Below are 17,816 nucleotides of genomic sequence, written 5' to 3'. Positions count from 1 at the left end.
GTGAAATAATATAGTCACAAAATGACAGATACTGCATGATTCCATTTATATGAGGTACCTGGAGTAGCGAAATTCATAGAGTCGGATAGTAGAATGGTAGTTTCCAGGGTCTGGAGGAGGGTGGAAGGAGGAGTTATTATTTAATGGGTATAGAGGTTCAGTTTTGCAAGATGAAGAGAGTTCTGGAGATGGATGGTGGTGATGGTTGCACAATAATGTGAATATTTTTAATGCCAATGAACTGTATACTTAAAAATGGTTAAGATGGTAAATTTATGTTAGGTATATTTTACCACAATTAAAGAAAAAAAATGAAAGAAGGCCTGGAGACACAAGATGAGCCCTGGACCATTCAGAACTGGAGGGGCCCCTCAGGTTGTTCAGACCAAGGGGCTCAGCCCGCTGGGGAATCCCAGTCTGGCCAGCAGATGCATTTTGTGTGGCCAGCATAGGTTTTAGACAATGGAATATGAATGCCTTTAGGACAACATTCTTCCCCCATTCACCAGACCCCCTCTCCCCCTCATGCTGACATATACACGGCGCTTCACCCACATTGCCTTCCAAAGGCATTTGAGTTTGAGAGTCCAAGTTCTAGCGCACTCACCCCTCTCTGTACAGATGGGGAGGCTGAGACTCAGGTTACACAGTGGGCTGGTGGCAGAGCTGGGACTAGAGCTTCCTGGTTCCCCAGCAGCACATTGCTCCACACACCATGTTCTCAGGATCCTTCTTCCCCAGATGCAGACCTGGCTCTAAGAGAATCCAAGTTGAGACCATCCTGCCTCTCAAGTCTGCTGGGCATCCGAAGGGCACTTCTGTCTTTGGCACCAACCTTCTGGCCTCTCATCCCATAAATTCCTCCTCAGGCTTCCATGGGCCGAGAGCCTGCCCCCACCTTCTCCTTCTCCTTGATCAGGCCGTGGGCTAGGCATACTACATGCATCAATAGGCTGATCTGTGCCTCAGTATCCTTATCTGAACACTTACCTGTTGGAATTTTTTGGAGAATTACCTGAGGACCATAATGACACACTGTACAGGCTTAGTAAATATTAGCTGTTAATGTTTTTAATATTGTGAAGACCACAGCTCTATGAACCTGGTACTTCTATAGTTCTTATTTTACAGATGAGGAAAACAGGCTCTGAAGATGAAGTAACTTGCCCCAAGTTACACAGTTTGAAAATGGCGGGGCCAGGTTGCAGACCAGGGCTGTCCAAATACTGTCTTCTATTCAATCTTGCCTGTATTCCTACAGCACTGAGTGTGTTTATTATCAGTAGGAACTTAGCATCTATTCCCTTGTACTGTTAACTCCTTTTTGGTCCTACATGCACCTCCCCTCACCATGCACATGGAGGATGCTTGAGGGGAGTGCCATGTCGGGGTCATCGCTGTGCCTTCCCACTTTCTTCTGGGCTAGGGGCAGGTTCTTAGATGCAGCAGGTGCTCAGAAAAATGTCCAGGGGATTATGTTGAGAGCAGATACTCCAACCTGAGCTTTCCTATCCTGCAATACATTTTTGCTGCATAAATTCTCCAGGCTAAAAATGATCTTTTTACAAGGCCAGATCATACTATGTAGCCGGTTTTCTTCCTCTCTCTCTCTCCTTCCACAATGAATCAAAGAGATAAATGGCCATTGACATAGAGTGGAAAGGTCCCTAGACTGGGAGTGAGGGGTACTTGGTTTTAGCCACAGCTGCAGCAGATTCCAGCTGGTGACCCCGCTCAAGACCCTTTCCCTCTTGGGGGCTTAGAGTCTTCGGTAACACCGGACACTGGGCTAGAAGATTTCTAAAGATAACTTGAACTTTGATACTAATAATCATTAGCACGCAGTAGGTGTTCAACCAATACTTACTGAACAAATATCATCATTTTATAGTTGGGGAATTAGAGTCCAGAGAGTAGCCCATGGCCAAAGTAAGATTCCAGCACATTCTGCCTCCAAAGTCATTTGGTCAACCCCTGCACTCTGCTTTTTGCCACAACTGTCCAAAATCCTGAATATAAAATGCTTCCAGTTCCATTAAGATGGTATAAGCACACGCCATCATATTTCTCTCACTGACTAAAACTAAAAAGCCTGGGCAGAATACTTAAAGCAACGGTCTATGGACTCTGAAAAGTAAATAATAGCAGGTAGATCAAAACCAGCAAAAATGACCGTTAGGGCAGCGAGTTTCCTGATGTTTTTCTTCGTGCGTCTCCTAGTTTAGACTCAAGGGAAGCTGAAATCCTAGAATTATGCGGTGGATGCGGACAGAAAAAAACTCCAAGAGAAACCCTCTTTCTGGCCAGAAGACCTAGAATGGGGTCCCTGTGGGACAGAGGATGGCGAGAATCCCTACTTTTCTGTTTCCTTTTTTGCTTTCCGGGCCACAGCCCCCGAGGCGAGTCCCAGTCACAAAGCAGCGTTCTGCTGTATCAACGACTGTGGTGGTCACGCAGGCATCTAAGAATCTGAGACAGCATCCTTCTTTCTGAGCAGAGGAACCAGGAAAAGGGGCTTTGGGAGTCCAAAGAGCGTGGGGAGAATCAGGACTGCTCCATAAACTGTGGGGTCCAGTGCAAAATGAAAATGCAGGGCCTTTTGGTCAAAAATCAAGAATTTCAAGATGATGAAAGCAGAACATTAAACCAAGTGTGGGATCCCTCCAAAGGCAAGGGCCCTTTGTGACCACGCGGGTTGCGTGTCTGTGAAGCTGGTCTTGGAAGGATCCCTATTGGTTTGAAAATATTCTTCCTTCTCCATTTCTCTCGGTGCCTAACCCCAGAGTCAGACCCAGCCGCAGGCAGTGCATAGCAGTCGGGGGAGGCTAAAACCCTGGCTTTCCAGCAGATGACAAAGGAAAACAGAAAAAGGAGCTGTTGAATGTGCAGGGAAACATGGAGAGGAGGGAGCTGGGGACAATGATCCCCTGCATCTATGAGTGAAGTCCAGGGCTTAGCCCTGAGCTGCACGCGTGTCGAACTGACATGAAGCATCAAAGCGAGGCTTTGAAAACTGACCCATTGTGCAGACCACCATCTACATCCCAGAGTGGTCCCCAAATGGCACACAGGCAGGATGGAGCCAAATATCACTGCAAAGGCTTTGCAAAGTAATCTGATATTGGAACCAAGGCCCACAGAAGGTGGGTCAGGACTTGTGGTCTGAGTCTAATTAGATTGGCTACTTGCTAAAACCAAAAAAATCAATATTCTCCAGAGGATTTTAACGGGCTCCATAATCTCATAAAATAACATTTAAAATGTATAGGATACAGTCTAAAATGACTCAACATACAAAGAACCAGGAAAATCTCAACAAGTCTCAAGGGAAAAGACAACAGATGCCAGCCCTAAGACGACTCAATGTTGCAAATATCCCATAGAGACTTTAAAGCAGCTATTATAACCATCCTCCATAAAGTAAGGGAGAACATTATTGAAATAAACAGACAGATACGAGTTCTCAGAAAAGAAGTAAAATTAATATAAAAGGTCCCAATGGAAATTTTAGAACTGAAAAACCTCATTGGAGGGGCCCAACACAGATGACAGAACACAGAATCAGTGAACTTAAAATAGATCAACAGGAATTATTGAATCTGATCATAAAAGGAGAAAAAAGATTTTAAAAAATGAATAGAGTCTCAGAAACCTGTGGGACATGTACCAAAAGTCTAATATTCAGGTCACTGGAGTCCCTGAAGGAGACAAGAAAGAGATTGGTGCAGAAAAAAATTGTTTTGAAAAAATAATGGCTGAAAACCTCCCAAAATAGGCAAAGGACATAGATTTACAGATTCAAGAAAGTAAGTGAATTTCAAATAAGACAAACTCAGAGAAAACTATATCAGATATATGAAATAACTATATCAATATGACATAACTTTTGAAAAACAAAGGTAATAAAAAAATCTTGAAAGTAACCAGATAAAAACAACCTATTACATATAGGGAAACAATGCTTCAAATAACTGCAGATTTCTCCTCAGAACTGTTGAGTACAAGAGGGGTAACCACATTTTCAAAGTGCTGGAAAAAAAAAAGAACTGTCAACCTAGAATTCTATATTGTACAAAAATATCTTTCAGGAATAAAGGCAAAATAAAGACATTCTCAGATGAAGAAACTAAGAGAATTTGTCACCAGCAGAACTTCTATAAAAGAAATGTTAACAGAGGTTCTTCATGCTGAAGGGAAATGATATGAGAGAGAAACCTGTGAATTCAAGAAAAAAGAAAGAGCAACAGAAATGGTAACTATCTGGGTAGAGATAATGGACCATTTTTCTCCAGTAAGTTTGTGATAAGTAAGTTGTTATAAGTAGCTATGTATTTGTGACTGTTGAAAGCAAAACCCACAATATTGTCTGATGGTGTTTTAACGTATTCAGATGTAGTACATAAGGGCAATAAAACATAAAAGGGGGAAATTAAAGGGATCTACATGAGTAAGATTTCTATGGTTTACTAGAAATGATAAAATATTAGCCCTAGGTAAACTGCGAAAAGTTATATATGTATATTTCAATCCCTAGAGCAATCACTGAAAGTATTATAGAAAGAGAGATAGCAAAAAAATCCAATAGGCAAATTCAAGTGGAATGCTAAAGAGTATTCAAATAATCCAAAAGAAGGTAAGAAAGGGAAAACAGAAGAAAAGCAAAAGGAAGGCTAAAACAGAAACAATAAAATGCAGGCCTAATAACCATAATAATGTTTGGATCCCAGGCATGGACCTACTCCACTTATCAGCCATGCTGTGGAGGCATCCCACATACAAAAAATAGAGGAAGATTGGCACAGATGTTAGCTCAGGGCTAGTGTTCCTCAAGTAAAAAAAAAAAAAGAGGAAGATTAGCAATGGATGTTAGCTCAAGGAGAATCTTCCTCACCAAAAGAGAAAAAATTCACTCAATGGATCAAAGATCTGAACGTAAGACCTAAAACTATAAAAACTCTTAGAAGAAAACATAGAAGTAAACCTTCATGACCTTGGATTTGGCAATATCTTCTTAGATATTAATGCCAAAAGCATAAGCAGCAAAAGAAAAAATAAACTGGACTTCATCAAAATTAAAAACTTTTGTGCATCAAACGATACTATCAAGACCATGAGAAGGCAACCCACAGAATGGGAGAAAACATTTGAAAATCATTTATCTGGTAAGGATCTGGTATCCATTCAGAATATACAAAGACCTCTTACAACTCAACCAAAAAAGACAAACCCAATTAAAAATGGGCAAAGGACTTGAACAGACATTTCTCCAAAGAAAATATACAAATGGCTAACAAAAACATGAAAAGATGTCCAATGTCTTTAGTCATCAGGGAAATGAAAATCAAAATCACAATAAGATATCTCTTCATAACTACTAGGATGGCCATAATTAATAATAAAATTTTTTCAAAAACAGAAACAAGTATTAGAAAGGATGTGAAGAAATTGGGACCCTTATACATTGTTGATGGAAGTGTAAAATGATACAGCTGCTCTGGAAAACACTTTAGCAGCTCCTCAAAATGTTAAACAGAATTACCGTACGACTCAGCAACCTTACTCATAGGTATATTCCACAGGAATCGAAAACAGGTGTTCAAGCAAAAACTTACATATGGATTTTCATAGCATTATTATTTACAGAGAACAGAAGGTGGAGCCAGAGGTTAGTAGTCGGGGAGGAAGTCGACTACAAAGAGGGCAGCACGACAGAGTGAAGGAATTGTTCTGTGTCCTGACTGTGGTGCATCCATGACTCTAGGCATTTCTCAAAACTTACAGAAAGGTATACCAAAAAAGGGTGAATTGTACTGTGTGTAAATTAAAAGTAAACTTAAAAATTATATATACAGCACTATCCTCCCTCAAGTGTGGAAGTAGAGACTGTATAATAATCCATTAAAAATATATAATACTTTCTAGTTTAAAGTTCCTTTATGTTTCATTAAATCCTATAATTTAAATTGTATACCTCCGTCTTGATCTTAAAAGATTAGGAAACACATGTTGATATGAAGATGAATGTTTAACAGATGTATTGGGACAAGAATAAAACTCTGTCTCTCTGTTGTAACCTACTTTTCTTCTGCTGGTGACAACTAACCCAAGTGAGGCCAGACGTTGCTTTCTCCCGTGTGCCCACAGAAACCCAGAAACCCAGAGCTCCCAGCTCCTGTTCAGAAGGCCACGACAGCACTGGGAAAGTCTACCCCAACCCAAAGCTTACCACGCCAATGCTTTCAAATGAAAACATGGCTGTTCCAAAGAAGAGAGGGTAGGTGTTCCAACTTGCTACCAGTGGCAAACCGCGGGGATCTGGAATTCCCTATAGGAGAGAAAAATGCAGGAAGACATTTACTCTCGAAGCATGTTTGAGCTCCTTTAAGAGGGGAGTATTCTGACAGTAGACCTGAATTTAAAAAAAATTGAAGGTAGAGAAATTCAGAAAACTTCAAAAGGAAGTAGGTGACAATCAAAGTTGATTTTAACCCTGCACAACCAAAGAGCCAGAGGAAAAAACATTGAGGCATTAAGTACTGAAAGGTTAGTATCCCACAGAGAGTTCAGTTTATCAGAATCTTCCAGAAGAGAATCTTACACACCACAGGTTAGTACCAGCCTAAAGTGCCTAAGAACACTTTGAACGTCCTGGTGGTTATGGGTATTGGAAATTACTGTGACTACAGCTACAGTGACATTCTAGGGAGGCCAAAGCAATTAGTTAAATATGAAAGTCCCCTTTTCTTCTTCAATGAGCTATAAACTGAAAGAGAGGAAAGCGTGTGGAATAAATATTTTAGGCACCCTGTGACCTAGAATGTGAGAATAACTACAGAATAGTTTCTCTAATTGGATAACTTCTGGAATAGTCCAAAAACGAATCGGAAGTAGCTATCTTATTAGGAAATTCAATTTCACAGAATTTATCATATTGCCTTAAGGAATATAAGACTTATCTTTAGTTATCCTAAAATATTTGACTAATTTGTTATTTTTCCTGAATTCCATGGACAATATAACTTTTTTTTCTTGTGACTTCTGAAAGAGAAAAACACCTGAAAGCTATTAAGTATGCCAAGGAACTTCTGGGTTTAAACTTCTATGTCCATTATAAAATAAAAATTAGGCAGAATAGAAGAGTAGGAAATTGAGGGAAAATCAATATCCATAACTCAGCTTCAAAGACATTGTAATTTACATTGTGATAGATTTGCCTGTGGTCTTTTGAAACTCTCTATTTTTACCTCTGTGACTAAATATTAGTTGGGTTTTTTTCTCTTGAGTTCCCTAGGGGTAATTTTGGGTGCCTGGAATTGTGGCCTAGAGGATGTAAGACTATGGGTAATTCTATTAAGTTTCAACTGTAGCAGAAGATCTTGCTTTTCATCTGCCTTTTGCTACTCCCTAGCCACTACAGGAATGGTCTATAGTTCGCCAATCAAGATGCTTTCTAGCAAAGCATAATTTTTCTTTTAAAGCCAGAATTTAACATAAAAACAAGTATTGGAGAAGCAACGTGAAAGAGGAGACATCCAGAAGAATGAGATTGCCTAGAGATAACTTTGTGGAAGAAATGCTACAATAAGGTGAGCACTAGGCTGAAGAATGAGGTCCTCACTTACCGACCCTCAGGGCTGGCCCCAGGTATCAGTCTGTTATTGATAAAAGGCTCTGCCCACTGGAGGAGTCAGGTGTGCGGTATGCACTAACCTGGACGATGTACTGGGTGAGGATGATCAAGCTGACCAGCATGCTGATGTTGGCCAACATGGAAAAGATGGTCAGGACCCTGAGGTTCCGCACAAAGGCCAGCAGCACCAGGAAGGGCAGGAAGGAGAGCATGTAGAGTCGAGAATCCATGGTGTGTGTCGGAATCACTGTCTCATTGTAATGGCAGCTGTTGGTTGTGCTATTAACTGCATCCATGACCTGAGGAGGGAATGGGAAAAGCAAGCGGAAGAGTCGCTAAATCTTCTGGCCACACGATTCGCTCAGTGCCTGGGCCATAATCAAATTCCCTCATAAAGAGCTGGAACGTCTAGGGTCTCAGCGAGTTAGGGTGAATTTAGGACTTCTTCTTAGAAATCTTTGGCACCATACTTCCCTAAAAAATGCCGCACAAATAACTTTAATAAAAAATAAATAACTGGATTGATAGTGGCTCTTGGTTGGCTTTTGGCAACGCACGATCCATTCCTGCTGATGTTGGTTTATCTTTGGTGAATTCTCCCTCAGTGAATACCACCTTGGAGGACTATAAACCACCATCGCACTGCCGAGCTAAGCCAGGACCTTCACAATCTCTCCCTGGAGTCTGAGTCTAAACAACAGGCAAAGTGACACAAGGACGGAACTCACAAAGGGTAAAAATTAACCGACAGGGCTCCCTGAGGAAACTGCTCATCAGTTACCGTCTACACTCTCCTAGCTGCCCTGCTTCCTGTTCTTTTTGGAGACCCATTTTTTTAGCTTTCTTCATCATTTTGGAAGTTAGCCAACATTCTTCCACCAAACTTATTTTTTTGCTTGAGTTCCCCAGAATCTGTTTCTTTTGCTTATAACCAAAGAACTCATCACTTACTGTTTCCTGATTGGACCAATACTGGCGTTCTGAGAGAACTCTTCCTCGTGAGCATTGGGCCATTCACGGCAGGACCTTTAGCATCTCTGGACCTCACCCGATAGGAGCTATTCACATCCCCCAATCATTGTGACAAACAAGAAACACCCCCCTGCACACAATATAAACACCTGCTGGCAAAGTTGGGGGGCGGGAAGGGATGGCACCAGCCTTGTTTAGAATCTGCATGACTTAATCAACACAGTCTTACTGCACAAGCAGTGCAATCCACCATAGACCAACTAGAAACTAGAGTCAGGATAGGAGAAAATGTAAAAGCACTGATAATCTCAGTACCCATGAGTAGCCATGGATGTTGGATGAATGAATGGATATATTGGAATATATTCATCTATACATTTTCTATACAATATTACAAATAATAAGTTATATGCATCTTTTTTATTTGACAAGGCTGCAAGCATAGCTTACACTCTTATTTTGAAATCTCCTTTTCACCTAACAACACGTGATGAATACTTAAACGAATCACTAGCTCTTGTTTTTTTCTGATTCCTCACTACAGTAGGAAAAATACTTGACATATTAGCTGGGCATTCAAAGCCCTCCATAAATGGGCCCCATTCAACCTTGAAGGCTCTTCCACTCCCAAGTCCCACACCTTCTTCTACAAACAATTGCCTCGCCTCTCGGAGCAAGTCCCATACATTCCTGCCTCCAGGTATTCACTCCTCGCTTCTCCCACCGTGGGTGCCACCACTTCTCCAACCCCCCCTTCAATGCCCAGCTCAGATGCACCTCCTCCAGGGAGCCTTCCCTTGCTCCGACCATCCTTCCCGCCCCTGTACTTTCCTGCCCCTTAGTTCACAACTGAGCATCCCTGACCTCAGGGTGTTGTTAGTGGTGTCCTGACCCGGCACCAAAATATCATATGGATATTTAACTTTTTATATGTTTCAGAACACATCTCACTTAGCCTGCAAGCTCCTCCAGGCAAGGCTTGCCTTGTCTCTACAGGTGATAAATAAAATTCTGCTGATAGATGAGATCGATTTCTAAGCAGCGGTCTGGCAATTGTTTTAAGAGCCTTCAAAACAAACTCTTTGACCCAGTAAATCTTACTTTAAGAAATATATACTAAGAAATAAAGGGGTGTACAAAGACTCGTAGAGATGATAATAGAAAAACAGATTATAGTAGGAAAATAAAGAGAAACAAAGAAAATATCCAATGATAAAAGACTAAATCATGGCCAATCTGTGTGATGGTATATTATGAAAGTATTAAAAATTACATGAAGAAAATGTAGGGACATTGCAAAATGCTAACCAGTTAAAACTAAGTTAAAACGATAACCATGAGTAGTTGGATTAAGACTGATTTGTTTTGTTTTGAGAAGCAATATAGCATAGTGTTTATGACCTGAGCTCGGACATTAAAAGGGCTGCTTTTTTAATTTTGGTTCTGTGATGTTATATACCTTATAGAGTTTACGGCATCAGTTTTCTTTTTCTTTTCTTTGTTTTTTTTTTTGAGGAAGATTAGCCCTGAGCTAACTACTGCCAATCCTCTTCTTTTTGCTGAGGAAGACTGGCCCTGAGCTAACATCCATGCCTATCTTCCTCTACTTTATATGTGGGACACCTACCGCAGCATGGTGTGCCAAGCGGTGCCATGTCCACACCCGGGATCCCAACCGGTGAACCCCGGGCCGCTGAAGCGGAATGTGCGCACTTAACCGCTGCGCCCCTTGGCCGGCCCCTAGCATCAGTTTTCTTGTCTGCAAAATGGGAATAAGTACAGTGCCTGCTCTCATGAGGTCGTGGAGAGAATTAAGCGAAGGAAAGCACATAAAATGCTCAGCACTGCACCTGACACACAAGAGAAGCCAACTCTGAATGTTCACTATTTTTTTTGTTCTTTCTAATTTTTTAATATTTCCAAATTTCTGACATTACTATAAGCAGAAAAGAGTCCTAAAGAATAGTTTTCTTTTTTAAGTTTATTGATTGACTAAGGATGGCCTCTGTTATTACCCATATTATTTTGCTGAAGCTACAAGATAACTTGTGGTTTAGATAAAAGGACTTCCTGGAGACGACTGTGAAGCCATAGGGATTAAGCAGTTAAAGGCAGATTAAGAAGGCCCAAAGATGAGGCATCATTCAGAAAGACCCATATCAGTTCCAGAAGAGTTAAGGAGGATTAAGCTCCAAGGCACGATGAGTGACAAAATCCAGGGTCCTTCCAGCTCAATTGTAGAGACCAACCTTGAGGACAGGTCCAAGATAGTGGATAAAGGGTATCGCGGAAAAAGGAACCGCTTCTAGAAACCTGCAGACATGTGCACTAGGGGAAGTCTGGGTTCTTCGATAATGGCCAGTTTAGCTTCCCTTGTTGTACTGATGAGGACACTAGGACCCAAAGAGAAGAAGCCACTTGTCGAATGACTAGCAGAAGACCCTCCTTTTCCATATTGTTTTCCCACCCATCTTCTCTAGAAGACTTTACCTGTTTTAAATTATCAGCCAGAAACACAATGTACACACAGCAGAAGCCCAGTTGGGTGACTATAAGGAAAAAGCTCACAATACGCCTGGAAGAGAGGAGAGAGAGAGAAAGAAAACTTGTTATAAAAGAAGAATTGGCTTGTCGTTTCCATTTCTGTCCCCAGGGGCTGGTGACCCTACACCAGCACCCTCAGTCCTGCCACCACAATCAACAATGGGGCAGTAAGAAGTGAGGTAACAATAGTTCTTTTAAAAGATGTTGTTCAACCACCCTCGCAGTCTCAGCTCAGCAAGTGGTAACATTCTACCTGGTCAGGAGCCTCCCCTCGCACCTGGCTCCGCGGCATTCCTCGTAATTGGTAGTAATTGATGGAGGGCAGTAGGCAAAACATTTTTATTAGCTATCATGAACATTTACAATTTTTTTCTCCCATGTGCCAGACATCATATTAGGCATTGAGGATACACAGACAAATGACACATGGTCCCTTCCTCTAGTGGTTTATAGACTAGCGGGTGAGATGGACAAAGAAACAATATGACACCAAGGGCTGGGATAAAAAGGGCATTTTATCCAAATTATGAAGTAGACAGAAAGCCTTCTTAAAAAACCAATACCTGAGTGGGAGTTCTTTGGGAAAGGGAAGAAAGAGAGAGAGAAAAAAGAAGATGAGGATTGACTTGTTCTGTGTCAGAGCTAAAAGGTGGGAGCTGTAGGAGGAAGACTTCAGCTCACCAAAGGTGCCTTAGAGCTTGGTCTTTCTCTCTCTCTTCTTCTCACTATGAGCTCTCTCCCTAAGTGAGCTCTTCTGCCCATGGCTTCTTCAATTCTGTATCTCCTCCATCCAACTACCCACTTGATATCTTCACCTGAATGTCTCTCAGGCACCTCAGACCCAACTTACCCCAAGAAGTCATCAGAAATCGGAGTCAACCTTGACTCTTTCCTATTCTTGGCAATCTTGGGATCCAAATCACAACCAAATTCACTTTTCTCCATCCCTACTGCCATCAGTTGATCCCAGCCATTGTTGCCACTTGCCTGGACAGTGTCAATAGCCTCCTGTGGGTCTGACCAAATCTATTCTTGCTCCCTTACAATCTATTCTCCTTACAGAAGCCAGACAGATCATTAGAGAATCTAATCTCCTTACAGAAGCCAAACAATGCATATTTGATTGCTTCCCTGATTAAAACCCTCCAATGGCTTCCTTCTTGCTTTAAGAAAAGAAAAGAATCTTTAAGAGGGTCTAAAATGTACAGCTTGATCAGGCACCTGGCTCCTCCTCCAGCTTCATCTCCCTGACTCTTGCTCCCAAGCTGCCTGGTCTTTCTGTGCCTTGAACCTGCCATGCACTCTTTCCTGCTTTGGCATCGTCACACCTTGCTCTTCCTTCTTCCTGGAAGTCCCTCCAGGCTCCTGCCCACATTCTCCTAGTCATTCCTCATTCTTCAGAACTCCTTCCTTCAGAACTCATCTCAACAGTTCCATCCTAGGAAGCCCACCCCAGCTCAGCATCTCAGCATCTCCTTACCTGCCTCAGTTTCAACTAGTACTTCTCTCCTTCATCGTACTTATCCCAGTGGTTATTAAATAACTCTATCCTAAGCTGTTTAATGTCTGCCTTTCCCACTGGAGTATGGGTTCTGTGAGGGCAAAGGCTTGTTTGCCTTGTTCCCTGTGGTATTTCTAGGGGCTGGTACATAGTAGCAACTGGATAAATGTGGTTTAATAAAAAAGTGAGTAATATTAAGGTTGCATGGCAAAGGAATGAGCACCCTGTTGCTGGAGGTATACAAGAAGGGGGGCTGGATCAGGGATGTTGCCAATGAACCCCTTCCACATGGGAAGTCCAACATTCTGTGCCATGTGAGCCAGCTTTCCAAGGAAGAAGGCATTCCTGATAGCCGCACTTCCTCCTCCTGTAGCCTACCCCACTGCAGACAAAGCAAGAGCAACTCACCTTCCCCAATGGGCGTGGTTCTGGAGCCAGGCACTGGGGCCGGCTTTGAGTCCATACATCACCGTGTCCCCATAGTCCAGAAAGGGCTTGTTAAGCCTGTAGGAGAAAGTGCCTACAGTTACCCAGAGGTGGTTTAACCTAAGATCATCTACAGAAAAGTCAGGAGACACATAGCAAGGCAAAACCCAGCTGGAGTGGAAAGAACACTGTGGCAGAGACCCAAATTCTAGTTTAGATTTTGACACCTGGTGGCATTTTCTTGGTGGCTTGTTTTCCTTTCCTGTCAAGCGAGGTGGTTATTGCATAACAAGCGTAATAACACACACCTTGCTTGAGTACAGTACTTTCATATCCATGATCCCATTGGATCCTCACGACAATTCTCTGAGGCAGGGTTACACATGGATTGTTTATGCCCATTATACAGATGAGCCAAGCGGATGAGAACAATGGCCTGATTGAGACTGCCTAACAAGTCACGCAGCAGAACCTCGCCTTAGGTTCCTGCCCCAAATGTTTTTCTCTTTTTCTTGGCCATGTTGGAGGAAATTAAGAAGTAAACTCTTGTTATGTGTAGGGCGTTTCTGAGATGTCCCTGAGAACTGAGCACCCAAAGAATTGACATGAGGACGCTGTTTTCCTCACCTGTGGCAGAAGCGCTGGGCACACCTGACCAGGATGTACATACAGTGGGTGGAGATGAAGCCAATTGCCAGCAAACTGAGCGGGCCCATCTGGGGGAAGGGGAAGCCAAGGGGCAAGGGAAGAGAGAAGAGAATGGATTTGTGAAGAACGTGGTGGGGAGGGATGTGGTAGTGCAGATATCATTCAGGACTCAAAGAACTTTCTAGCAAACTGGTTTCCAAGCCCTTTTTTGCAGTAGCAGCTCTTCTTTCAAATATAATCTCAAGCAATACTCTGATAAAGTACATAAAACAATTACAATGGGGTGTTGTGGTGAGAGTAGGGACCCAGAATTCTGACCCTTCGTGGCCTCTGAGGCGTCCCTGAGAACTAGTGTTCTATACAGCACAACTGGAAAACTAGTCCTAGTCTGACCCCTGCATTCCACAAGGGAGGAAACTGAGGCCCAGTGAGTGGACACATGGCTTGTGGAGGCCACTCTAAGTCTGTGGCAGAGTCAGAACTCAACCCAGGCTACGCGTCTAGACTCCAAGTCCAGATCAAGCTGCCTCCCAGAAAGGCATTGCAAGCCACTATAAACCCTTACAGCCTCTCCTCCCGCCTCCCTGCTACCACCCTGCCATAGTGGCCCCACCTGCGGCAGCCCCTCTTACCAGGATGCCTGCGTTCCTCACAGCCAGGGGGAGGCCCAGGATCCCTGTGCCTATGTTGCTTTTCAGCAGGTGAACCAAGGTCTGGAACTCTCTAAAGCAGAGGAAAACGACGTGAGGATGTGGGTGCGCGGAGGTGAGGCAATCCCATGGCATTCCCTCACAGCAAGCCGACACCTGAGTTCAGCTGGAGAGGAGGGCTCCTGGCCTTCTCACAGTCCCCACTTAGCTGGTCAGCAGCTGAGTGAAGCTGGTAAGATCACTTGCCTGGCACCTCTGGGTCTCCTGTAAAGTGACCAAGCATCCGGGTTTGCCCAGAACTGTCCTGGTTTTAACAAATACTCAGTGAGTGCCATTATAACGCTTACTGTTTAACAGACACTACACTAAGTACTTTACATGCATTTTTTTCATTTAATCCTCTTTTCAAGAGTAGGAAGTAGGTTATTGCTTTCATTTTGCAGTTGAGGAAACTGAGGCATAGAGATTTATTTTAATGACTTGTGCAAAGATATACTGGGGATCCAGGATCTGAACCCAGGATGGCTTCAGAGTCCCTGTTCTTTGCCCTACTTCTACTGGACTGCCTCCCGGAAAGAGGCCCTGACAGATGAATAAAGGGACAACCCCACTTCATAACCAAGGACACTGAGGTTCAGAGAGGAGGCAGTAAATAGCCCAAGTTCATAAGAGTAGCAGCAGAGACAGGACTGAACTCAGAGAAAAGGGATAAGGGCAAAGAGAAATCGCTGTGACTTCTGAATAAATAGCAGATGACTTGGGTCCCCAGATGGGGTCTGTTGGGACAGGGTTCCTTAGGGATTGGGCTCCAGAGGAATTTTGTTTTCTCCTCAGGCCAAAATATCAAGCTGGGGAATGGCATGTCTCCTCCCACCCACAACAGAAACAAAAACTCAGACTCTTCCTTCAAGACAGATGTGAAGGGAGTCCAGAGGATACCCTCAGGGGTAAAATTCCAGGGATATACCTTCTCTGTTGGTGAATTACAAACCGCAGCTATCTCTACATCTCTTTGTACCCGGCCAGGTTAAAGCAAGGTGTGTATTGGGTTTACACCCACAGTTTAGAAGCCTTGGGAATTCCTCACGAGAACCTTCCAGGAAGGAGACTTTTTTGAAGAGCAGTGGAGGTATTCTGGAAGGAGCCTGGCCTCTGAGGTTGGGAAAACCAGGGATTAAATCTCAAGGCCACTGCTTAACTAGCTATGTCATCTTGGGCAATGTGTCCATTTTGCTGAGCGTCTGTAAATGTTGGGAGGAATGACATTTTGAAAGAACCGCCGCAAACACCCATATCTTTATGTGAAAGCCCTAAATCTTCTGGCTTCCTGAGGACCTGCCCCTTGATTGGTTAAGGGTTAAAGAGAACAATTAGGGGAGAAGGGGGTGGAGAGTCTCCGCGTGCCTTTCTTCTCCCTGTGGGTGTCAGCATCGCTGACAGAGCACTGCGCCCTACAGCCCTCCAATGGTGGGCTTGTTTTGCAACTAGAAAAGGGTCAACGGGTCACTTTGGAAATTTCTAAGTAAAGGACTTAGGAAATCAGAATTTAACTTTGGGCCACTCAGCCAACTTAAAAACAGTGCAGTGAGTTATGCAAAGCACTGAGTGGGGAGGCAGGAGACCTGCGTTCTAGCCCTCATTTCTTTCGTGACCTTGGACCATCATTGTATTCACAGCAGCTTACAGGCACTGCGGTTGGGAGCTTTATGTGCAAATCACCTTTGCAGCCATCCTAGGCAGAGCGAACTGTCATTTCACAGAGGAGAAACTAGGGGATAGAGAAGTTCCATCACTTGCTCAAGCTGGTAAGCAGCTAAGTGGGAATTCGAAGCCAGGTGAGCTGACCCCATAGGTACCATGCTTTCCTTTGCTCCAAGCCACGAGGGCCCCTCTGGTTCTCACTTGCTTTACCTCTTTGATTCTCAAGTAGCTGAGACTGCCACGAAACCACGTGTCAGTTCAGGGCACAAGAGCTAGTTGGTTCCCCCAAGGCTTCTGATTGAGAAATACCCCTTCTCGGCAGTGGATGGCCTCAAGGCCTAGAAAGCTCACCCTCAGGGTCACCAGTTCTTAGCAACCCCAGGACTAGCCCTGGGGCAACTGAACCATGTTGTAGTGCCAGACATTGTGTCCATCTCTAAATTGTCCTGCAGGGTGGCAACGGAGAGTGGGGTTACCTGCCCCTTATAGTAACTTCTCCGGCCTTGCTGCACCCCGCACAACACCCCCCCCCCACAACCCACCCCCAACAGATTTAATTTCCAGGCAATCTCCTTAAATTCACACTGCCACCAATTTATCCCTGCTTTGCATACGGGGAAAGTGAGGCTTAGAGAAGGGAAGGAGCAGAATCACAACTTGAACGGCAGGTGTTCTTTCCAGTATACCAATGGTGTCAAAACATTTTCCTTAAAGCAGCAGAACTCTCACCACCACGCCACCCCACCCACTCTTCTTAAGTGAACTAGGTACTCAGCTTGAGTGGTGGAGGTGAAGGGAGCTGGAGCCCTGTAGCTTGGCTTCTCTGCCTGAACTCCTTCTGCAGATCCCTTCTTCTCATGGTTTGAAAACCTAGTGAGTTATCCCCCCCCACACATACCCCTGGGAGGTGGAAGAAACTAGACTCTTCCACATACTGTGCTTTTGATGCCATCCCTGCAATTCTCAGTGGAAGCAGAGGCCGGGGGATCTCCAGAAGGCAGGGAGGAGGCAATGCTTGCTGTCAGTGAGGACACTGCTTTCCCGCTCAGGTCTCACCTTCTCCTGCAAGAAGTTGGGACTCTGCCCCTTTCCCCAACATTGTCAGGATTGGCCAGGAGAAAAACTGACTTTAGGACCAACACTGGATTCTAGCCCCCACTCTGCCAATGACTCAGTGTGTGGCCTGGAGTAACTGGGCCTTAGTTTGCCCACCTGTACATGGTGGGTGCTGGATCACTACATCCCTAAGGGCTTTCTGACAGTCTCCACTCCTGCCCCTTTAAGCTTGCATCTTGACCCAGCCTCTGACTACACTTTTTGCAACTTTGTTTTCCTCAGCTGCACAATGGGTTGGGGGTGAGACCCCACCCCCACCCCCTTGGGTTTTTTGCCAATGTAAGCTTCCAGGCTGCAAGGAGGAGGTAGGGATGGCAGAAAAGAGCACTCACGTTATGCCCTTGGTCTTCTCCGAGTCTGGTGACTCAGAAGGGTTTCCATTCAAGAAACTAGAGTCCTTGTTCTGCAGCTTCTTGGCATTTTCGGGAGGGCCCCTGAGGTCCAGTTTGAGGTCAACAGCTCCCTGGGGACCCTGTGCACTCTTTGTCACGGGCATGACTGCTTCGGAAAGAGAGGCCTCCTGTGATGAGGAGGTCTGAGCTGAAGGAGGCAAGCAGGAAGGTGTCTAGTCAGGTGCAAACCCCGTCTCAGCAGTGTGTGCCTTAGCAGGCTCTGCCCAAGCTGGAAT

The 17,816-nt window shown here is 44.1% G+C and overlaps 1 protein-coding gene across 1 annotated transcript in view; it reads right to left on the bottom strand.

Annotated features, from left to right (window-relative positions):
* Positions 1-17,816, bottom strand: part of LOC103553356 (proton-coupled amino acid transporter 2) — a 24,550-nt gene extending 6,734 nt beyond the window's left edge. Inside the window, exons 1-7 of the mRNA XM_008523881.2 lie at positions 17,521-17,816; positions 14,354-14,444; positions 13,701-13,789; positions 13,056-13,151; positions 11,093-11,177; positions 7,711-7,929; positions 6,227-6,325 (exon numbers count right to left, since the gene is read on the bottom strand). Coding sequence (XP_008522103.1) covers positions 6,227-6,325; positions 7,711-7,929; positions 11,093-11,177; positions 13,056-13,151; positions 13,701-13,789; positions 14,354-14,444; positions 17,521-17,684 — 843 coding nt within the window. The 5' untranslated portion in view covers positions 17,685-17,816. The remainder of the gene's footprint in view (positions 1-6,226; positions 6,326-7,710; positions 7,930-11,092; positions 11,178-13,055; positions 13,152-13,700; positions 13,790-14,353; positions 14,445-17,520) is intronic.

Source organism: Equus przewalskii, chromosome 13, assembly GCF_037783145.1.
Source record: "Equus przewalskii isolate Varuska chromosome 13, EquPr2, whole genome shotgun sequence".
Taxonomy (NCBI): Eukaryota; Metazoa; Chordata; class Mammalia; order Perissodactyla; family Equidae; genus Equus; species Equus przewalskii.
The sequence above is the reverse complement of the archived record's forward strand: the minus strand, read 5'-3'. Positions and strand labels throughout refer to the sequence as shown.